Source organism: Rhinoderma darwinii, chromosome 7 (genome assembly GCF_050947455.1).
Source record: "Rhinoderma darwinii isolate aRhiDar2 chromosome 7, aRhiDar2.hap1, whole genome shotgun sequence".
Lineage (NCBI taxonomy): Eukaryota > Metazoa > Chordata > Amphibia > Anura > Rhinodermatidae > Rhinoderma > Rhinoderma darwinii.
This window is the reverse complement of record NC_134693.1, coordinates 63,189,134-63,213,585: the sequence shown is the minus strand read 5'-3', so window position 1 is coordinate 63,213,585 and position 24,452 is coordinate 63,189,134. Positions and strand designations below refer to the sequence as shown.

Sequence of the window (24,452 nt, the reverse complement as noted above, 5' to 3'; positions counted from 1 at the left end):
TACACTGGCCAATTAATTTGTAAAGAGGGCAATGATCAGCTGATGAATGAGCAAACGCTGATTGTATCGTTTTAAATGGCGAAACTATTATCGTGGCACATCTCCCTGTGTGGGGACGAGCGATCGGAGTACCAAGCGCTCGTCCCCATACTAGCTGCTTGTGAAAGAAGAAAACAAGTGCCAATCAACGAGGTGTCTCATACACTTTATTAAATTAGCATCACAAAACAGTAAATAAAAGAAATTATTGTTATCCCCATAAGCTTAACAAGCTTAACAACCCATACAATGGAGTTATCGCATTCTTCATGGTGATTGGCAAATGGCATATATATTTAAAAAAACCTTTTCTAAAAACGAAGAAGACTGCCATGTGTGAATATACCCTTAGTGTTACTGGTGGCATTATTGTTATATGGCATACTGGATGAGTGAAAAAATATAGTGGGGCCCAATATCTATAGCCCAAGGGCCCACATAATGCTGATGCCGGCCTCGATGCTCTGTTCCTCCTTTCTTACAAGACGTCATTCCCAATATGGTGCCATGCTCTCTGACTTGTGCTGTTCATGAATGCTGGGCTTCCCACCAATGAGCAGAAGATTGGTGCTGCAGAGTACTGGACTGGCTTTTAAATGAAGTAGGCTTCGGGGCCACACTATGGACTTAGACACCAGCTCTTCCTACATATATATATATATATATATATATATATATATATATATATATATATATATATATATATATATAAAAATATAAGTTCTGTGTGTATGTGAAGAGTAGGTTCTCACCTATAGAGGTCGCCTTGTCGTGGCAAGTGGGCCCACACAATTTGATTAAAATGTGCGCTGAGAACCTCCCTATTGTAAGTAGATTTAGCAGTAATGCATATTTATTTATATTTAGCAGTTTAGGTGGCATTAGTGTTCGCAGTGTGCTGTCGCCATTTTCTTGTGCGCTGTATAAATTTGCAGTAACAGGCGTTCTTGCACCTGTATACACGTTTTCTTTCATTTTGTTGGAATGTGCTGTTCAAACTTTTGTGTTGTTTATGTGATCCATATATGTGGGATTTGTGAATGCCTCCATTTTTGTTCTTGCACTCCTCCCATTCTGCCCTGGGCAATTTTAATTAGTTTAATGCTGGTTCCTACTATCCCCAGATATATATAATTAGACAAAAAAAAAGTCTCACAGGACACATGAATGTCAGGGTGGGAAGCAGAAATCACAACCACCCACTACATTTGTTGAAGATAAAGACTCCAAATCATATATATATATATATATATACACACACACACGAGAGAAAGAGAAGTCCATAAATATCAAAAAGGTTTGAAAAAGTAGAAAATGTTTATTATAAGTCAAAACATGAGAATCTAAAACAAGTCTTTATAACTGGATCAAAGTAGAATACACTTTATGAGAAATATATATAAACCGTAAATAGTATACAAAAAAATCACATCTATCTTATATCCCAAACCAGGGAGATATTCAAAATGAAAAGTATAATGTCAGGTGAAGTAGAAGATAGAGTAAGAGCTTACACCCAATAAGCATGATCAATGTAGTGGGTATATAAAGAGCCTGACAGAACCTCCATGGTATGCTTACCCATATTTCCGTAGTGTAGTGGTGTGACCCAGAAGATAAGGTAGCGCCCCAGTCTGGGTGTATGTGCAGAGAGGGTTCCCACCTATAGAAGACGCCTTGTCGTGGCAGGTGGGCATACACAATTTGATCAAAATGTGCGCTAAGAGCCTCCCTGTTGTAAGTAGATATAGCAGTAATGCATATTTATTTATATTTAGTGGCTTAGGTGACAATTGGTGTTTGCAGTGTGCTGTCGCCATTGTCTTGTGTTCTGTACATATATATATATATATATATATATATATATATATATATATATATATACACACACACACACACACACGCACATTACTACGAATTACGGTCAATTACAAAGAAACTTCTGACATGTCCCGAGACCCCACTTTTCTGAAACAAAGGGGCAGTAAGTGCTTTGCTCCCTTGGCTGTTATTGGCTTTTCTCGGCTCTCCTCGGAGAAGAGAGCAGACCGGTCTACGGGCTCATAGATTCAACCACATGCAGCAAGGTTGATTGGACGTTGCTTCACAGTACAGCTGGACAATGACCCAAAACATACTGCGAAAGAAAATCAGGAGTTTTTAAAAGGCAAAGAAGTGGAATATTCTGCAAATGGCCAAGTCAATCTCCAGATCTCAACCTGATCGAGCTGCATTTCACTTGCTTAAGACAAAACTTAAACAGGCTCTGTCCCCAGATTAGAAAATGCCTATCTCCTATTGAATGTGATCGGCGCTGCAATATAGATAACCGTAAAGTTGTTTTTTTTTGGCAAAACGATAATTTTTGCCCAAGTTTTGAGCAATTTTAGATTTATGCAAATGAGCTTTTCAATGGACGACTGGGCGTGTTTTCTCGTTTTACCAACTGGGCGTGTATTGTGTTTTTACCAACTGGGCGTTGTGAATAGAAGTGTATGACGCTGACAAATCAGCGTCATACACTTGTCATCGTTCCCACCCACCTTCTTTCACTGCACAGGCACACAGCGTGAGGTCACCCACAGGTCCTTCAAGCTTGGCGTCGGACGAGAGAAGATACATCGGCTCCAGGCGTCCGAGAGGGTAATATGCTCGTCTCTAGGGAGTTCACTATGCTTACCTGCACAGTGATGCTGCTGCAGATTCAACTGTACCCCCTCGTACGCCTGAAGCCGATGTGTCTTCTCTCATCCGACGGGGTGAAGGACCTGTGGGAGGCAGTGACGTCACAGCGTGATCTCGCGAGAACACGCTGTGTGTCTGTGCAGTGAAAGAAGCTGGGTGGGAATGATGAGAAGTGTATGACGCTGATTTGTCAGCGTCATACACTTCTATTCACAACGTCCAGTTGGTAAAACGAGTAAACACGCCCAGTTGGTGAAAACACAATACACGCCCAGTTGGTAAAACGAGAAAACACGCCCAGTTGTCCATTAAAAAGCTCATTTGCATAAATCTAAAATTGCTCATAACTTGGGCAAAAATTATCGTTTTAAAAAAACCAAAAAACAACTTTACTGTTATCTACATTGCAGCGCCGATCACATTCAATAGGAGATAGGGATTTTCTAATCTGGTGACAGAGCCTCTTTAAGTTTTGTCTTAAGCAAGTGAAATGCAGCTCGATCAGGTTGAGATCTGGAGATTGACTTGGCCGTTTGCAGAATATTCCACTTCTTTGCCTTACAAACTCCTGATTTTCTTTCGCAGTATGTTTTGGGTCATTGTCCATCTGTACTGTGAAGCAACGTCCAATCAACCTTGCTGCATGTGGTTGAATCTGAGCAGAAAGTATATCCCTGAACACTTCAGAATTCATCCGGCAGCTTCTGTCTTCAATCACATCATCAATAAACACTAGTGACCCAGTGCCTTTGGCAGCCATGCATGCCCATGCCATCACACTGCCTCCACCATGTTTTACAGAGGATGTGGTGTGCTTTGGATCATGAGCCGATCCAAGCCTTCTCCATACTTTCTTCCTCCCATCATTTTGGTACAGGTTGATCTTAGTATCATCTGTCCAAAGAATGCTATTCCAGAACTGGGCTGGCTTCTCTAGATGTTGTTTCACAAAGTCTAATCTGGCCTTTCTATTTTTGAGGCTGATTAATGGTTTGCACCTTGTGGTGAACCCTCTGTATTTGCACTCATGAAGTCTTCTCTTTATGGTAGACTTAGATACTGATACACCTACGGATGTAGCCATCTTTATCTTGACTCTGATAAATTGCTGCAGCGTGATATCACACAACAAAAGCCATTTTTACTGAAAAAGTAAAGATAAAGGATCTTGCCACTGTGTATTTAATGGGTTAAAAGTCAAGATAAAGATGGCTACATCTGTACTTCCAGGAGAGTGTTCTTCACTTGGGTAGATGTTGTGAAGGGGTTTTTCTCACCACGGAAAGGATTCTGCGATCATCCACCACTGTTGTCTTCCGTGGACGTGCAGGCCTTTTAGAGTTCACGAGATCACCAGTGCACTCTTTTTTTCAGGAATGTACCAAACTGTTGATTTAGCTACTCCTAACATTTGTGCGATCTCTCTGATGGATTTCTTCATTTTTTTCAGCCGAACAATGGTCTGTTTCACTTGCATTGATAGCTCCTTTGACTTCATGTTGTGGGTTCACAGCAACAGCTTCCAGATGCAAGTACCCCACCTGGAATCAACTCCAGACCTTTTACCTGCTTAATTGATGATGGATTAACGAGGGAATAGCCCATGCAGCCGAATAAACAGCTTTTGAGATAATTGTCCAATTACCTTTGGTCCCTTGAAAAAGAAGCAGCTACATATTAAAGAGCTGTAATTCCTAAACCCTTCCTTAAATTAGGATGTAAATACCCTCAAATTAAAGCTGAGAGTCTGCACTTTAAGCCCACGTTGATTACCAAAACATTGTATATACAGTTATATAAACAGCTAAAATGCCAAAACTTGTGTCACTGTCCAAATAATTCTGGACCTTACTATGGATCTGCCATAAAAGTCTTATCAGACTACTACTTTAACCCCTTAATGACCGCTCATACGTGTTTTAACAGGGGCCATTAAGGGTACTTATAGCAAAGCGCCACATTAGTAAGAGTCAGGGATCAATCTTAGTGGTCCCCGATGACACGATCATTGTGATATACCTGTCACCGTGATCTATGTCAGTATATTTAAAAAACACAGTTTAGGACATGCGCTGTGTCTTATTCTCCCCTCACTATAGTTGTTCTGAAATAGTGAAAATACATCACAATCACATAGTCTTCTAGTCTGTGCCCCCTGATCATCCGGTTTGTGCCTACTGATCCCCTGACTACCTCCTAGTGTGAGCACACAAGTGATCAGTACTTTTTTTTAACCTGGTGTTAGGCCATTTTATGTAAATGTTTAAATTTTTGGCCTATCATACGGTTACTGTTTTATATAGTGCGTCAGGTTAATGGCTAGTGATAGGCAGATTTTTTTTTTTCCTTCCTTTAAAGGGAATGTGACGCTAGAAAAAAAAATTTTTTTTTTTTAGTTAAACAATTAGTGTATAGGTGATTAAACATTGTTCTAATTTTTTTAATTTTTTTCACGAGTCAGGAAATATCAATTAGATTCTAATTTATAATATTTCCCAGTGCTTGTCACTAGATGGAGCAATTCCCAAAATTGCAGCATTGCATGTGGTAAAGCAACCACATTGCTTTATGCTGCAAATTTTGAGAAAACTCACTCGCTCTAGTGAGCTCTCAGAATTCCCCCCTCCTTTATCCTGGCTAGTGCCGTGAGAAACGAGGGGATTGAACGGTCAAACCTCCTACACTGTGTGTCGCCATTTTTTGAGCTAACACACAGTGTAGTAGGTTTACATACACTAGTAAACACACAGTAAAACACTTACATACACAGAAATAACTTACCTGCTCCAGTCACCGCCGCTCCCTCCGGTCCATCCGCTCCGTCTGCTACCGCCGCTACAAGTGCAAAAGTCCGGAAGCCGCGACCGGAAGTAGTAATCTTACTGCCCGGCCGCGACTTCCGGTCTACAGGAAAATGGCGCCGGACGGCGCACAGTTCAACTTGGACTGTGTGGGAGCGGCGCATTGCGCCGTTCCCACGCAGACGGCGTACAGCATAGTGGATGGAACGGGCCCCATTCGCATTCACTATGGGACTGTAGCTGCCGTATTCCATGTCTGTATGTGTCGTTAATCGACACATACAGAAATGGAAAAAAAAATGGCAGCCCCTATAGGGAAGAAAAAGTTCAAAAATAAAAAAAGTAAAACACAAACACACAAATAAATCTAAAAGTTTTTAATAAAACACTAAAATCAAACTGATGTAAAAAAATTTTTTTTCGGGACACTGTTCCTTTAAAAAAAAATAAAAAAAATAAAAAACACAAAAATATACATATAAAGAAAATGGAAAACAAAATGAGTAGCCTATTATATAGTTACTGATTATAGGGTGTCAGATTATTGGTGTTAGGCAGGTTTATTTTGTTTTGAAAGCTTGACATTTTTTTGTAATAATAATGGCTAGAAGAATGTTTCCTGTGGAACAAGCAAACACCGTGCTATACTGTGGCATTTCAAGTAGTGACACTGACACTGCTTCAGGAGCTAGACCTTTTATCAGATTGAGACGACTCAAGTTCTACTTCTACCTCTGGACTCTATAGCCCTATGGTGGTGGAATCAGTCGTCACGGCATTCCTCAGATGCAGGGGCTAGTGGTGCAGGGGCTAGTGGTGCAGGGCCTAGAGATGCAGGGCCTGGTGGTGCAGGTACTAGTGATGCTCCCCCGCCCCCCTGATGTGGGATCTTGCAATTTTATTTTCACCCCGAGTACCCACATTTTCAGCAACCCTAGGAACAAAAGTTGTTATTACTTATTTTACCCCTTGTGACGTAGTAACTGGGCCTATTTATGTATTTATTTCTCTATTTATTTATGAAAAGTTAAATACTTTTGTGTCAAAAAAGACAAAAAGTATAATAAGTATGATACCTTTATTGGCTAACCATAAAAGTTCTATATGCAAGCTTTCAGAGCGCAGAGGCTCCTTCTTCAGGCAGTTTACAACTGAATGACTTAGAAAAAAGCACAACATTTAGATGTTACACAATTCAATTCAAAGAAGCTTTATTGGCAGGACCAAATACATATTAGCATTGCCAAAGCAAGTAAGAAGGGAATGAGGGATAGGGACTGAGGGATTGGGGGATAGGGACACATCTAGGGTCGGGGTTATACAAGTCCATGGCATATCATGTCTCTCTCAGTCTATGGTATTCAGTGACATATTGTGCCGCTGTGCCCACTGTGTTTTCCTCTTCAGCCAGCAGGATGTACAGTTTATTTTCCTCTTCCATGGAGCTGAAGTCCGGAAAGAGATCAGAGAGTTTCCTGAAGTGAGTGTCCCTCACTGCTGAGTATTTGGAGCAGTGTAGCAGGAAGTGGGCCTCATCCTCCACGGCCTCCTGGTCGCACTGTTGGCACAGTCGGCTCTCCCTGGGCTTGTAGTTCTGTCTGTGACGCCCGGATTCGATGAGCAGGTTGTGGGCGCTCAGTCTGTAGCGGCTCAGGATCTGTCTGTCTCTGGGGTTTGGCAGTTTCTCCAGATATGGCGCCAGTTTATATTGTCGCTGTAGACTCCGGTATATTGTCAGTTTCTGGGATGTCTTTATGTCGTTCCTCCAGTCACTGATATACTCCTCTTGGTTCTCGTGTATTGTCTTCTTGATTTCGGCTTTTGTGAGGCCGCGCTGAGTGACATTTTCTTCAGGCCGGGTCAGGGTGAGATGTTCTGCGGGGCCTGGTTTACCTGGGACCCCTTGGTGTAGCAGGGCTTTATGGTGATAGGAACTTTGCCTGCTGCTGTGTAGATGGGCCCAGAATGATAGCGCCCTCTTCTGGATTGTGAGGTGTAGTGGGAATCTGCCCAGTTCTGCCCGACAGGCACTATTTGTGGTGCTCCGATGGACTTGGAGAAAGTGTTTGCAAAATTCTAGGTGGAAGATTTGTTGGGCTGGAATCCCACCTTGACCAGTCTGGGTATGTGTCCGGACCCCAGACTTCACTGGCATACAGGAGGATTGGGGAGATGATGGAGTCAAAGATTTTCAGCCAGACCGTCACTGGTGGTTTGAGATGATAGAGTTTTCTTCTGATGGCATAGAAGGTTTTGCACGCCTTGTCTTTCAGAATCTCTATGGCTTGTTTAAAGCTTCCTGATTGGTTGATTTCTAGGCCCAGGTAAGTGTACCTGTCGGTCGCTGTGATTGTGGCGTTATTTAGTGTGAAGGTCGGGTGCCTGGGGGATTTTGAGTTTCTCTTCTGGAACACCATGATGTTGGTTTTCTTTGCATTGATGGGTAGTGCCCACGTGGAGCTGAATTTTTGTAGGATTTGCAGGTTGTCTTGGAGACCTTTCTCGGTTGGTGATAGCAGCAGAAGGTCATCTGCATACAACAGGAATTTCACCTGGGTGTCATGGAGGGCGAGACCTGGTGCTGAGGAGGATTCCAGAGCTGTGGCCAGTTCATTTATGTAGATGTTGAAGAGCGTTGGACTGAAGCTGCAGCCTTGTCTGACTCCTCGGCTCTGCTGGAAATTAGCCGTTCTTCTCCCGTTTACCTTCACGCTGCATCTGTTCTCTGTGTAGGAGCTTCTGATGACGTCATAGGTTTTACCTCCTATTCCGCTCTCCAGCAGTTTCAGGAATAGGCCCGGGTGCCACACTGAGTCAAAGGCCTCCTTAAAGTCCACAAAACAGGCGTAAATCTTCCCATGCTTTGTATTGTGGACGTGGCTCTTGATGAGGCTGCGCAGGGTGAAGATGTGGTCAGTGGTGCGGTGGTTTGGCATGAACCTAAAAAAAAACGCCCAGTTGTCCATTTCAAAGCTAATTTGCATATATATATATAAAATAGCTCATAACTTGGCCAAAAATGAACGTTTTTTTTTAAAAAAAAACGTTACTGTTATCTACATTGCAGCGCCGATCACATGCAATAGGAGATAGGGATTTGAGAATCTGGTGACAGAGCCTCTTTAAAGATGCTCAAAGCATTCCTAAGCGACACAAAAATCAACAGAAGGTTGACAGATTCTTTAATAAAAGACATGCGACCTCTCCTGCTGGTTGCCACAATTACACGCAAGATGATGATGCTGAACTCGAACAAGATGGTCACTCTTGGCCACATGGACGCATGCCAGATCTCTAGAGCCTTTCTCAAGAAATGTATATCACAAGCACGATCACCTGTATTGAAAACTTTTCGATATCAAATCAGATGTCAAACAAAAATTGGACATGGAGTGGAAAAAATTTCCAAACTGCGATTCTTGCTCATAACGCAGCTACACAAAACAACATACTCAACAAGATCATCTAAACAATGCATTCCTTATGCTGAAGGATCAAGAGAATCGAAATAGAAGAAAGAATAGTCGGATCAGAGGTGTGCCTGAAACTGTGGCGCTTGACACACTGTGCTCAGCTGCTCTATCTTTTTTTTCCAACCTACTAGGACCTGACCGGGATTCTCAGATAGTCATTAAGCGCATCCATAGAGCACTGCGGCCCAAACCTGCCCTCACAGAACTACCAAGACATGTGGTTTGCGGTTTATTAAGCTTCGTTGACACAGATGAACTCTTGCAAAAAGCCAGAGAATCACAGGATATGTCTTACGAGGGCTGCAAAATTCTGTTTTTCCAAGATGGGGCAGCAAGCACCTTTGCTAAAAGGAGAGTTCTGAAGCCTCTTACGGACACCCTCAGAGAAAGTAAAATTTTACCATAGACTAGATCACATTTTTATTACAGATAGGCTCTATCCTAACATCGGATCACGCCCTAAATTCATTGACCCTTTCCATATCATCTCTCCCGCAAAAATCACTGTCCTAGTCTCTTAATGAAACACTACTTAACTCTCCAGATCATGTCTCCCTGATAGCGGGTAAACTTTTGGAGTACTTTCACTTCAACGACATTCCGGAGATTCCTTTACCGGTGATATGGGAAGCCCACAAGTCTTGTCTTAGAGGTGAATTCATAGCCTTAGGTTCTAGGGTCAAAAAATCTAGAGATGCGCACATAAATTCCCTTCTGACCAGGATTTCCGGTTTAGAAACGGTTAAGAAAAAAATCTGTTTTACAAAACTCGCAACCTGAGCTTTCGAAACTAAGAAATGACCTTAAGGATCTCTTGAATGACAAAGCAGCAAAAGCCCTCCAAAGATGTAAATATAAATATTATGCTCATGCGGAATAAAGGGTCAAAAATTATGTGTAGCCTTATCAAAAAACAAAGGGAAAAGTTCTTCATCACTAACAAGAAAAAAAGACACTGGAGAACTAGTTTCTACAACTAAAGAGATCGCAGAAGAGTTCCATAAATTTTTTATCTTTATGACATAAAATCCAATAATTCCCTACAGGCTCCAGAGGAACGTACCACTATCATAGAATAATTTTGAATACTATTTCACTTCTGAAATTAGATGACACTGAACATGACAATGGGGGCCTTTTTGAACACAGGAAAAAGAGGGTGATAAATCTTGGGGTCTTGGTGATAAATCTTGCATCATTCTGACACCTATGAGCATCTGCAAAATTGGCTTAGTGCAATAAAACAATATGTGCTTCGAAATGTATCAATTATTAACATTTGTCTATTAAAAAGTAAATAGCTCAAAAATGTATTTTTAAAAAAAGTTCTGCCAGAGTAAAGAGATGGAAATATAAATTTAATTTAAAAAAATGTGTACAGTATGTATGTATGTATGTATGTATGTATGTATGTATGTACGTACGTACGTACATACTTATGTGCACTATTGCAATTCAAAATGGGGAAAAAATATTTTTTTTTACAAAGTGTAATATATTTTTGTGTTTTTTAATTAATTTATGCAAATCGTATCACTCTATTTTTACCACCTAAAGAAAGTACAACATGTGACTAAAAAAACAATGTCAGATTTACTTGGATATGAAAAACTATTACAGTGTTATTCTCTGATAAAGACAGACATACCATTTGAAAAATATGGCTTGGTCATTAAGGGGTTAAAGTGGTATTCCAACAATAAACATTAAATGTATGGTAATGATGATCAGTGGTGGTCCGACTGATCAGAAAATCCCTTTAAGGTATACAATAGGGCTGGGCGATCTTGCCCAAAAAAAAAATCTAGAATTTTTTCAACCCTATGGGCAAGTTTCGATTTTAATCTCGATTTTCTTATTACTATTAAATATACTGAAAAAAATACCAAGACATAATTTAATAAATTACTTTCTTCATTTAAATAACATTTTAACATATATTACTATAATAATTGTACGTAACTTTACAAATTTTAACCTCTGCAAATACTTTATCAGAAATACAATTGGAAAAATGTATATCTAATTGATTAGAACTTCTATTAGCCTGTTCTCTGGCAGGGAACAGGTTAACAGAATTCATAATCCATTATGCACTGCATGCACTAACATCCCTCTCTGCCCGTTACCACCTCAGCCGGTCTCCGACATTGCAGACGGGAGTAGTCTAAATTGCAGCAGGGCCAGTCAGATAGCGCCGTACTGGCACTATATTACATTGTAGTGTCTAAAGTGCGAGCAGGATGCTGTACTAGCCCAAAGATGGGGTTTTAAATAAATGACATTAATGGCCGGATTCACACGACCTTGATTGGGCCATAAAAAATTGTCCATGTGTCAGCCGGATTTCCCAGCCGGACCATGGTACATGTGAACGGGACTCCTGGCATCATAGTCATTTAGGCTACATTCACATGACCGTGAAAAATATAAAAAATGGCCATTAAAAACTGATCAACTGCCAGTTTTTCATGACCGTTTTGCATCAGTTTGTCTCCAAATTCTCATCCATTTCCAGTCCGCCTGCCATTTTTAATAGCCGTTTCTCATTCATTTGCCATCCATTTTTTATGGCCGTTAAAAAGACGGATGAATTTCATTTGTCAGGATTTTTTTGTCCCAACCCCCTGAAAACACTAAAGTGTAGGGCTAGGTCAATTAATAGAAAAATAAATCGAAATCGAAATTCAGCGCAATTAATCAACATCATCTTCCAAATTTTGGTTTTATTAATTATTTTTTCCCGGTTTAAGCTGTATCTGCATCTTCAGGATGCAGATAGAGTTGAATCCAATGGTAGAGCAGGGGACCTGCTCTATTATTTACTATGTATCGCCGCACGCAAGGCAGTGATGTTGTCTGCGCCGTGCCGCACAGACCAGAGGAGCAGAGGGATCTCCTCCACTCGTCGTTGGAATGGGGTTTGGGGAGTATGTATATTATTATTTTTATCAGACACTATTGGGGGCAGCTGTGGGGGCATTATACAGTGTTGGGGCAGTTATGGGGCACTTTATACTGTGTGGGGTGCAGCTATGGGGGTAGTTATGGGGGCATTATACTGTGTGGAAGTTTGTTATTGGGGTATTATTCTATGTAGAGGCAACTATGGCGGCCATTATACTGTGCGGAGGGCAGTTATGGTGGGCATTATATGGTGTGGGGGCAGCTATGGGGGCATTATACAGGAGGGTGTGGCACTATACTAGGAGTCCCTGCTTCCCCACGGAACTGCTGTTCCATAGTGTATAATTTTGTTCAGTACGGAACAGCCAGTTCCGTGGGGAAGCAGGAACTCCTAGGACCATATTTGACTATGATGCCAGGGGTCCCATTCACATGTACCGTGGTCGGGGCCAGAAATCCGGCTGCCACACGGACTGTTTTTTACGACCCGATTACGGTCGTGTGAAATGGTAGAGGCAGAGTCGGGACAGAATAGGGAGCAGATGAGGCGACGGGGCGCAGCTTCTTAGACTGGGTTGACCAGGCAGGTGACGAGGCGGAGCTTCCTCCTGCAGCACGGTGCCACTAGGGAATAGATTCAACAATTCTGTTAAAAAAACTGAATCATCAGAGGCCTTGAAGGCGAATTAATCAAATTAATTTGATTAATCGCCCAGCCCTAGTATACGGTTTGGGAGAACAGGGTTCGCATGTCATGCATTGTGAATTAGAATTTGACCTGGGGGAGAGCTGGCTTTCTCCATTATAATATATAGTTAAAGGGATATTTCAAACTCAGGCATGATATGCCATAAGTGTCTGATAGATGCGGGTCCCACCACCAGGATCTGTAACTTTGTAAAGAATAGAGATCCCGGCCACGCCTGTGGATTTGCCATAAATGTCTGAGTTGGTAATAACGCTTTAAGAAAACATCAAGCATGCTTCTCTTTATTCTTATGATATGATAGAAAATTCTGCACAGAGTGCCACCTAACCTAAGTCCACTCAGAACACTAACTAGACTAGAAGCAGCAGCAAAGCTTGTGTGTCTCTCTGCATTTGTCTCTATGCATCAGCTCCCTCCTTCCATCCATCCCCTACCCATAGACACCTATCTGCAGCAGCTCTAATCTGATCTGTCAGTGAGACTGATAATCCATCTTCATCACTGCATCAAGTTTCTTATCTAGGTCTGTATTATTGATTTATGGGGAAGAGAATTAAACAGTGACTCTTTAAGTAGGTGTCTATAGAGGCGATTTGGTAGAAATTTATAAAATTATTCTAAACCGAATTTTGGACCCATCTAGACTAAACAAAATAATGTTCAATAGAAACAAACTTTTCAAACAGCTTATCTAATAGTATACCTAAAACATAACAACTTTGTAACTTACTTCTTTTAAGAATTTGTGTGGATAAAACGACTACATTTTATGTGAAGTTACTGACAATAGGTATTTCGCATATAGCAATCTACTGTCCACACCCTGTTGTCAAGCAAAATCCATCTCTAGTCACAGAGAAGACTGACTGCAGGAAGTGGGGGGTGTCTCTTCACTAACTGCCAATAGAAGTCTATGGAGAGTGAAGGGGGAGCAGATGGAGTGAGCAGGAGCATAAAACAGACATGCTACTTATAGAAGTCTATGAAGAGGTGAAGGGGAGCAAAAGCAGTGTGAGAGACAGACACGCTGCATATAAATGTCAATGGAGAGGGGAAAAGGAGGAGGAAACAGAGTAAGACAGACACGCTGAACATATAAGTCTAGGAAGAGGGGAGGGGGAAGCAGAGAGAAAGAGAGACACAGATGCTGCTGCTCATAGAAGTCTATGGCGAGTGAAAGGGGAGCAGGAGCAGAGAGAGTCACACACAGATGCTGATGCCTATAGAAGTATATACAAAGGGAAGGGGGCACCAAGAGGAATGAGCAGGATCAGATAGAGGGAGATCGAGAGAGAGAGAGAGAGAGAGAAACACACACACACACACAGAGACACTGCCAATAGAAGTCTATGGGGAGGGGAAGGGGCATCAGGAGGAGGGAATAGGAGCAGAGAAAGAGACAGACGCTGTCCATAGAATTCTATGGAGAGGGTAAGGGAGCAGAAGCAGAGAGAGAGAAGACACAGGCTGCTGTTATATTCAACACGGTGCTGGATTCACAGGAGAAAGAGAGACAGAGAGTGCAATATATATGATAGATAGAAGAGAAGAATTATCCTCTTCCCTATGTGTGCAGTGTATAGAAAACATTATAGCAGTGAGGCTCCACCCGCTAGCTCAGAGAAAACGGAGATATAGAGATAGAGCCTGCAGAGGGAGAAACTGCTAAAACATGCCATATATAGTTCATATAATGGCCAGAAATAGTGTTATTCCTCATTTACACATATAACACCTTATTCTGAAAAGTTAGGTTCACTTTCAAGGGTGAACAATAACTTTAATAATCAGCATAAGGGCTTGTAAAAAGATAGGAGAAATTATAGATTAGGAAAATAAAACATTTTCATTGCTCCTTTCTTTGGATTAATTTCTTGTTTTCCCTAAAAAGAAATGCATTTAGCAACTTCAATACAAAGACTATGAGGGCACGGCCTTAGGTAGTGAACTGAATGGAGTGAGACATATAAAGAATTGAATAGCTATTCCAGCTTTCGAGACAAATAGGAAAAGAGACACAAGAGAATGACTTCTTTCACAGTCTTTACTCTGAGCTTTACATAGTGTTGACCCAGACACTATGAAATTCCAGTAAATGAAAAAGGGAAACATGATTGAACATAAAGCTTGATAGACCTCCAATCCTCAATGGGACGATATAAAAAATTGTGTAGACTAGGAGCTAAAAATGGCACAGACATGTGCGTCACTTTTGTAGGGAATCTAGCCGCCAGAGTTTGCCCGTTTTCCTGGTGTCTGACATTTTTCAGTGTGGAGTTCTCGTTTTTCAAAGAATATACTTCAGATTTATAAAGTGTATACAAAATACTGACAGGTCAGGCTAGGTTTACCTGTGGTATTGTAAAAGAAGCAAATAATTATTAATTTTACAAGATCTTCAAGACATTTGTTGCTTTTCTCGCATATGGTTGTCGATTTTGAGAATTTTTGGAGCATGTCCGATACTTTGCATCATTTAACATCTGTCTTGTAAATTACTTTTTATGCATGTGCCCCATTTTAAAGAGTAAGTGTACTTTCAGAAAGCTTTTGAGATGTCATAGCAAAATATCAGAAGTTTTGATCTGTGGGAGTCCGGGTGCTGATACCCGCCATCACTGAAACAAAGGTGCAGAAGCGCTCAGCTGATCGCTTGCCACCTTTGGCTGTGATCAGCACTTCTTGTTAGGCTGAATACGGGCTCAAAGACATTCTAGGGGAGTCTGTCTTCAGACTGACAAAAAGAGGCAATCACTGCCGAAGGTGCAGAGGGCTCAGCTTAGCGCTTCTGTCCCTTCGTCTCAGCGAGCGTGGGGGGGTCTCAGCACATGGATCATTGATCGAAAAACTTCTGATATGTCTCAATGACATATCCAAATTTTTCTAAAAGTACAGTTACCATTTAAGTGAATGTATTTGTTTCTTTGTCTGGGGGTTCACCATTTTTGTTTACTAACCCTTTAACTGGTTCACAAGGCTGTACAAATTCTGCAACTGTGCCCGTGCGATCAGGAGTGGGTCAACGGTTGTAACGCACATCCGTAGCCCGCTCTAACGCCGAATATCAGAAGAATCTCTGATCTCCGGCATCTAAGTTGAACCGCTATGCAAATGCGGTGCGCTGATTTGTTTCTATCACAGCCGGGGGTCTGCCATAAGCATCTGCCTATTAGGCCATGCCAGAGGCACTAGGTATTCGAAAGCATTATAGAAGCAATCAAATGATTGCTGCTTTAAATCCCCTAGTGGGAAAAAAAATGTAAAAGTCAAATAAATTAATTTTAACCCCATTTCCACAAAAAAATTATTACAAAATGAAACCCATTTTATTAATGGTATTTTCTTTTTAAAGAACAGTTTAATAAACCATAAAATAAAAATTAATTACAAATATATTAAGTGGTTTTCCAGTGAGAACAAATTGATGGCCTATACTCAGGACAGGCCATCAATATCTGATCGTTTGGGGTTCGAATCTCAGAACCCCCACCAATTAGCTGTTTTGAAGTGGCCGCATCGCTCATGCGAGCGCTCCTTCCCCTTCATTCCGGTCACTGCTCGTGCTATGAATTGCTAAAACACTTGTAGCGGCGGTTCACAGTATTACAGTCTTCTCACGTTCACTTGAATACCGCACGGCGAATGTTTTAAAAAAATAAAAATAATAAAATATGAAAAACAACGATGGCGAATTTGCTGTTTTATTCAACCCACCCCCCCCAAAAAAAGTCAAATTGAATGTTCCCAGAAATGAAAAACGACATCCCGCCTCCCAAAAAAACAAGAACTCATAGAGCTCTGTCGACAAGAAAAAAAAAAAGAAAAAGTTATGAGTCTCAGAATGCTGCAACACAAAAATAACTTTTTTCCATAAAACATGTTTTTATTGTGCAAAAGTACTAAAACATAAAGCATACATACATACATACAGTATTTTGCATCGCCATATTCATACCAATCATTAGAATAAAGTAGTCAAATAAATTGGTCCATAAGACTCAAATCACGTTGGTCCTTAAGTGGTTAAATTTAGTTTTGTTAAACAAGTTTTGTATTACGGCATGGTAAAGTACATAAGGCATAAGAAGTCATACTTACTATAATATACTGATAAGGATCTATGTGTGCCATGAGAAGGAACTTGTGACCACAGCGTTACACAGCGTTTTTTTCCTCCCAAGTTAACACTGTATTGACAGTCCTAAACAAATAAGAAGAAATGAAGAGTATATTTACTTAATGTAAGAAGAGTGATCCTGATCCAGTTAAATCCCAGAGTACATGATGAAACCATTAACAAATCCATGACAATAGGTTTTCTTGTCAGCAAATACCAGTAATATAGAATACAAAATACATACAAAAACAGTGATATGCATGTTTTAAAATCTTATTGTTGGAAATAAGGAATCCACACAGGTAAAGGGTCAAACATCTTAGCAATCATAGGTCATATATAAAACAGAGAAAATCTGCTATCTCAATTGGCAAAGTTGGTGACTATACTGTAGGCAGGAGCTACATAAGTAGAGACTCATGCACATATTGAAAGGAAGTAAATACTTTTCAGTGTCAACTCGACCTGAAAGGTAAAACCAGTTGAACGGCACTGAATTGCACCGGATGAACTCAAGAGACACCTAAAACGTTATAAGGGAAAGTTTAAAAAAATAAGAATACTTAATAAAGAGTTAGGTCCCTGGGAACAATAAATGTGTTATTCATTTCTAAACAGGTGATTAAGGGAATATGTAAATGTAAACAGGTAAATGGAGGGAATATTAAACACCTTAGCGACATGTGACGTAACTGTACGTCACAGCTGCCAAGAGGGATTATGATGCAGCCTCACGGGCTGTATGTTACAGTCGACACCTCACAGCAACACCCAGAGATAACTAATGGCGACCGCGGGATCTAAGATGTTAGAAAGAGGGGGGCCTCATGCGACGCGATCATGGGGTGCTGATTTTTGTCATGGCAGACTGAGGCCTATAGAAGGTACTCTGCCATCTTTCTGCTCCTATGAAACCCTGCCAGAGGAGTCAAAATTACCATAGACTGCAATACGTAAGTATTGCTGTGCATGGTACTAGCGATCAAACGATCTCTTGTTCGAGTGCCCTGGGGGGGGGGGGGGCACAAAAAATAAAAAAAAAGTAAAACAAGTGTTAATGTTTTGTTTAATGTACAAATATAAATATTAAAATTAGAAGAACAAAAAACAACCTTTTCCCATTTTTCCTCTAATGTAAAAAATAAATGGCACCAATAAAAACTAAAGCTCTCCCTGCAAAAAACAAGCCCAAACACCGCTCCATCGACAGAAGATTGAAAAAAAAAGTTCTCTCTGTATATGGCAACACAAAACTCATTTTCTTTCAACAAATAGTTTTTTTTTCTTTGCAAAACATAAAAAAAAAAAAAAAGATATAAATTTGATATTGCCGTAATCATATCAACCCGCAGAATAATTTTAATATGTCATTTTTACTGCACGGTGAACGCCGTAAAAAAGAAACACAAAAAAACAATTAGAGGAATTGCTTCTTTTTTTTTACCCTATTCCAGTCCACAAATAATTTCTTTTCAGTTTTCCAGTACATTATATGGTAATAGTACCATTAAAACTACAACTTGTCCCGCAAAAATCAAGCCCCTATACAGCTATGTCGATGGAAAAATAAAAAAAAAGTTATAGCTTTGGAACGCAGAGAAGAAAAAACTAAAAACGGAAAAAAAAAACCAATAGCTGTGGCGCCAAGGAAAGGTAAATGTAGGAAATATGTAAATTGATATAATTGTAGGGAGATTAGCAACTTAGTTTGGGAAATGTATATACTCATGGATCCAGTAGTTGTAATTGCGGGTTACCTTAAAGAAGATCTGTCACTACTTTATTTTTGCCCAATCTCCTAACTAATACGATAGGCGCTGTCATGCTGATAATTCCAGTGAGAATGTGTTCCCAAAACGTTTATTATTTTAAAAGTTATGAGCTTCTTTCTAAATATGCAAATGAGGCTATACTAGCCAAATCGGCGGTAATGTTGCTCTCGCTGTGTTTACTCTTCTGACCGCAGCTCCTTCACCACATCACCTCAGCGCTTACCCAGGAAGACCGTCCCAATTTTCACTGGAATTATTAGCATGTCAACGCCTATCAGATTAGTTAGGAAATTGGGAATTAATAAAGCAGTGATAGATCCTCTTTAAAGAAGTGTGTTACCTTAAAAAAAAAAATCTTTCAATTAAGTAACTATTCGCCCATTATATATAACTCAGCTAGTATTAGAGAGAAAGATAATCACACTGTCCTTCCAGCAGACAGAAACGGTAATGTTTCTAGCTGATCATGTGATGCTGTACCGAGGCATCACGGGATCAATAGTATAGCATGGTGGAAAAGGATGCAAGGGAAAATCTAAAATCCAAGACGGTGTCTAATCGGCCGCACTTCCCAGACCGAACGCACTGCAGTGAGCCGGGCTCCTAGCATCATAGTTATCTATGACGCTAGGTGTCACTGCCTCTCCGCGGAACTACTGTCCCGTACTGAAAACATGATTACCGTCGGAGGTCTTACATACAAAAAAAAGACGTTCAGATGTGGAATGACAATCCGGTGGGGGTGCAGTGATAGAAAAATGTGTTTGCGTTGGAGTGCTTCTTTAGGAGCTACCAGCAGCTGAAAGGCCAGGAGCTCATACTTTTTTATCCCCTATAATCTCAAGATTCCCATGCATTCGGAAAGCATAAGACTAATTATAAAAACAAAAAGAAATTAAACGAAAAGTACCTTGTATGCCAAAAATACAGTGGTTACACCCATTTGTTTCACACATGTGTGTGTATATATATATATATATATATATATATATATATACATACACACATGGACAAAAAGAACAGAAGATTAGAGCAGCACTGTGAATAAACGCCTAATTAGGCTGGTGCAAAGCTTCAGAAATAAAGGAGTGACCTCTCCTTATGTACTGGACATCCAAAAAAAGAGAACATGAAGCAGCACTCAAAAAAAGGAAATTTATTCGTCCAACATAGGACCTATGTTGGATGAATAAGTCTCCTTTTTTTGAGTGCTGCTTCATGTTCTCTTTTTTTTTGGATATATATATATATATATATATATATATATATAGAACACACACACACACACACACACACACACACACACAGCATATATACACACACGCAATTACAAAATGTTGTAGAAGGTAAAAAAAAAAAAGAGTAGGTAAGAACTTTTTAAATAACAGAAGATGCCTTTTAACAAAGCAGACTCACCGGACTAAATTAAGAGCAGAGGTTTTACACTGAATGACCACTTTGTTAGAGACACCCATCAAGTATCGAGTTTGACCATATTTTGCCTTCAAAATTCGTCTTGACATATATTCTACTAGGTTTTCAAATAGTTTTGCAGCCATTTTGGCCCATGTGGACAAGATAACTTCTCACAGTTGCCACTAAAGTGTCCTTCTACCATAGGGTAAATAGCTGCCATGATGGGATGAACTTAGTCAGCCAAAATACTTAGGTAAGCCCTACTGTTCAAACTTCCATCCACAGATATCAGAGGACAAAGGGTGTGCCAAGAAAACAGTCCCCCCACACATTAGTCCACTTTCACCAGCCTGAACTGTTGACACCTGAAAAGAAGGATAAATTAAATTATCCTTCTTGCACCAAATTCTGACCCTGCCATCAGCATGGTGCAACAGAAATCTGGATTTATCTGACTAGGCAATGTTTTTTCACCACTCAGTGATCCAATTTTTGCACCCCTTTGCCCACTTTAGTCTTGGCTTTCGGTTTCTCTTAGACAGCAATGGCACTCGAACTGGTCGTCTGTTGTTATAGCCCATCCGTGCTAAGGAAACGAGGACTTGTGCATTCAAACAGGTTAGTTGGAGCACCATCATTGTAGGCAATTTGCTTTACTGTGCACCGCCTGTTCGTCAGAACCATTCTTGACAACCTCCCCTGTCCCCTTTCATCAACAAGCTGCTGATGTCCACAGGATACCCTTTCGCTGGACGCAGATAAAGTTGAAACCAATGGTAGAGAATGGGCCATTAGGTCCCTGCTCTTCCGTTCACTATGTAAGTGCCTGCCTCACGGCTCGGTGCAAGCAGGCGCGAGGCAGTGACATCATCGCGTCTGTCTGCGCCGAGCCACACAGACCGGTGGAGCAGAGGGATCTCCTCCATTCGTCGTTGGATTGGGGTTAGGGGAGTATGTATTTTATTATTTTATTGTTTTAGGCACTAATGGGGCTGTGTGGGGGCAGCTATGATGGCAAAATACTGTGTGGGGTCAGCTGTGGTGCATTATACTGTGAGAGGGTAGCTATGGGGGCATTATACTGGTTGGTGGCAGCTGTGGATTATTATACTGTGAGGTGGCCGCTATGGGGGCATTATATTTTGTGGGGGTGACTATAGGGCATTATTCGGTGTAGGGACAGCTATGGGGCATTATACTGTGTGCGGAGCACTAAGGGGAATTATACTGTGTGGGGGAAGTGTCAGGGGGTATATTATATACAGCAGTATACAGCAGGCTCGGGATATATGGCATGGAAAAATGTGTGTGGCCTAAATAACCGTTCATTAAATTGTTGCATGTTCAATTACTTGTGATTTTGATTTAGGTCATAATTGCCGAGCCCTAACCATGCCTCATTCGAAGTCGCTAATGTGGATTCATACGGAAACTGATCCATGGAAAACTTACTCACTTGTCCATGTGCCTTAAAGTGAAATCTACAGCAGCTCGGAGCTGTCGTAGATTTTCGCTATAATTTACGCCAGCGTGTGGCGTAAATTAATGTAAATAAATATTATAGTAAGTCATGTACCTTATTGCAACTTTTTTTTCCACCACTAAAGTGGTGCATAGGCCTTAGATTTCATTCTACGGACACGTATTTTGTTCAGAGGTAATAATTCCCAAATAAGAAATATATTATGATTGTAGAAAGTAAAATTCATAAATATCATAGTAGATCGATGAATGAATATAAAACAGTAACTTAATGCATCATTCAAAACAAAATATGAAGTGGCCAAGAACTTCAGGCACATATGGTAACACCATCTTTCCGATTAACCTATTACACAAAAGAAGTACGCAGACAGTTTTCTCACTCATACCTACTAGATCCGTGTCTGCTTTCTGAAACAAAAATAATTACTTGACGCATTGTTGTATCGGAACTCAAGGGAATACTTCAACATGATATCAGAACTCATTGCAAACTACACAAATCAGATTACTGTCCAGAAAGTCCTAAAAAAATACTGAGGATAAGAAAATATAACAAGCTTCACTTAAACAAAATCTACAATGACATATATATTGTTCTATGATAAGACTTCAGCAAAGAATCTATATACTATTTGTCTTTATGATAGCTAAAATAGATAGATAAAACAGTGGTTCCACTTTGACTTGATCAGAACTGAGCTTAGAAAATTGCTCAGTAGCCGCTGTCAGATGAGCCATCAGTGCAACTCCGTGATGGATTCGGCTCAGAACGACTTTCTGCAGCTTCTTTGTACTATGATACATAGAAGCTGCGAAACAGTGCATTTTTTTAAAAAAATAAACGTCAACTACAAAAAAATTTTTTATCCCCAAATAAATGCATTTTTTTTAAAAAAGACCCCAAAAAGGTGCCCATAGTCTTTAAACATTCCACAGATACAAGGATTTTACAATATTAAAACACACCCTCCCATAGATTACTCATATACACGCTCAGATAATTTTTCGATGATTCAAATTATTTTCTCATGTTTGCAGATTTGGACGCTATATGGTAAAAGTATGTGGACACCTGACCAGCACACCTATATGAGCACGTTGGTAATCCCATTTCAAAACTCTGGACATAAATATGGAGTTAGGCCCCCTTTTCAGATATAACAGTCTCCCTTTTCTGGAAAGGTTTTCCACAAGATTTTGGAGTATGCCTTGGTATTTGTGCCCATTCAACCAAAAGAGTATTTGTGAGCACAGGCACTGATGCGGGACAAGAAAGTCTGGCCTGCAATAGGCATATCAATTTATCACGAAGGTACTCCATTCAATGGGGTTGAAGTCACGGCTCTCTGCAGGCCACTCCAACCCTAAACTTTTCAATGGATCTTGCTTTGTGAACAGGAAGGGGCCTTCCCCAAACTGTTGCCACAAAGTTGTAAGCATACAATTGTCTTCAATGTTTTTGTACACTGTAGCACTAACAATATCCTTCACTGGACATAAGGGGCCTAGGGACCTTAAAAAAACAGGCCATAGTCCCTTCTCCACAAAATGTTACAGTAGGCACTATGCATTCCAGTAGATAGCGTTCTCCAGACATCCACCAAACCCAGATTGGTCCATGAGATTGCCAGATAGTGAAATATAATTCATCACCCCAAAGAACACCTTTCCACTGCTCCAGAGTCCAGTAAGGACATGTTTTACATCACTCCAGCCAACGCTTGGCATTGCACATGGAGATCTTAGACTTGCATCCAGCTGCTCAACCAATACACAGTTCTTGTGCTGATGTAACTTCCAGAGGCAGTTTGAAACTCTGTAGTGAGTAATGCAACAGAGGATAGGCAATTTTTAGGTGCCGCACCAACTTAAGCACTCAGGAGCCCCGCTCTGTGGATGAAAGTTCTTAAGTGTTTCATGTGCCAGTGTTAATCTAAAGTGCGCTGAAGTAAAATGCACCTAATTAAAAGAGGCGCATGCGTCTTAATAAATTTGGTGTATCCCTGGCCACCTGTGTGCCAGAAAGTAAATCTATGCCAGCTATGAGCTGGTGAAGATTTGCACTATAATTTACACCAATTTCTGGCATAAATTATAGTCAATTTGTCAACCGTGCCCCTCCCACTTCTATGAAAAGTGCCATGAGCGGCGTAAAAAAGAAAAAGCTGCAGAATGCGAGTTTTCGTACGAACTGCAACTTTTCAATGACAGAAAACTGGCGGAGAGTGTTTGATAAATTCACCCCTGTAAGTTTGAGTGGTCTACTGCTTCATGACTGAGCTATTGTCACTCCTAGAGGCTTCCACTTCACAATAAAGGCACTTACAGATGACCAGGGCAGATCTAGTAGATCAGAAATGTTACGAACTGAGTTGTGGCAAAAATGGCATCTTATGACACTGCCGTGTTTAAAGTCAATGAGCTCTTTAATACAACCCATAGTACCATCAATGTTTGTCCATGGAGATTGCATGGCTTGGTACCTGATTTCATGTAACTCTTTACAATGGGTGTGGCTGAAACACCTGAACTCAATAACTTAAACGTGCGTCCACATACTTTTGGCCATATAGTGTATTTCAAATAAAGCATTCTGTCGTTGTACTGATTGCCGCTTCAAGTGCTTGAGGAGAATATTCAGCACATTTATAGCTACATTGTAGCGTGATGTCACAGAAATGGGGCTCCCGAACCTGTATATAATGTTTATAGTCCATATTCAGTCTTTATGAAGTTATCCCAGCACTTTCACTACTAATGTTTTAAGTTATGGGACCCTCTAAAATAAGTCAGTCCAGCGTCTCATAGTGGGGCCACACCATCTTTTTCGTCAATGTGAACCAGAAGAAAGAGGGGGGATGTCAAGCGGTAGAGAGAGAAACTGCTTTAGCAAGAGGAGATTGTCAACGGTCATTCTAGTAATTTGCAAGCTGGTCGCTAAATATAAAAAATAAAAAAGAATATGAAAAAAGAAATAAAATGAGATCCAGGTTCAGGGTGAAATCATGATATAAGTTAGTGGTAAATATAACTTTTATATCGGAGAGG

At 40.5% G+C, this 24,452-nt stretch overlaps 1 protein-coding gene across 1 annotated transcript in view; it reads right to left on the bottom strand.

The window, feature by feature from the left end:
• The window catches only part of PLA2G4A (phospholipase A2 group IVA), a 142,528-nt gene that overhangs the window by 96,625 nt on the left and 21,451 nt on the right, over positions 1-24,452 (bottom strand). The window contains exon 2 of the mRNA XM_075832258.1: positions 16,713-16,815. Coding sequence (XP_075688373.1) covers positions 16,713-16,745 — 33 coding nt within the window. The 5' untranslated portion in view covers positions 16,746-16,815. The remainder of the gene's footprint in view (positions 1-16,712; positions 16,816-24,452) is intronic.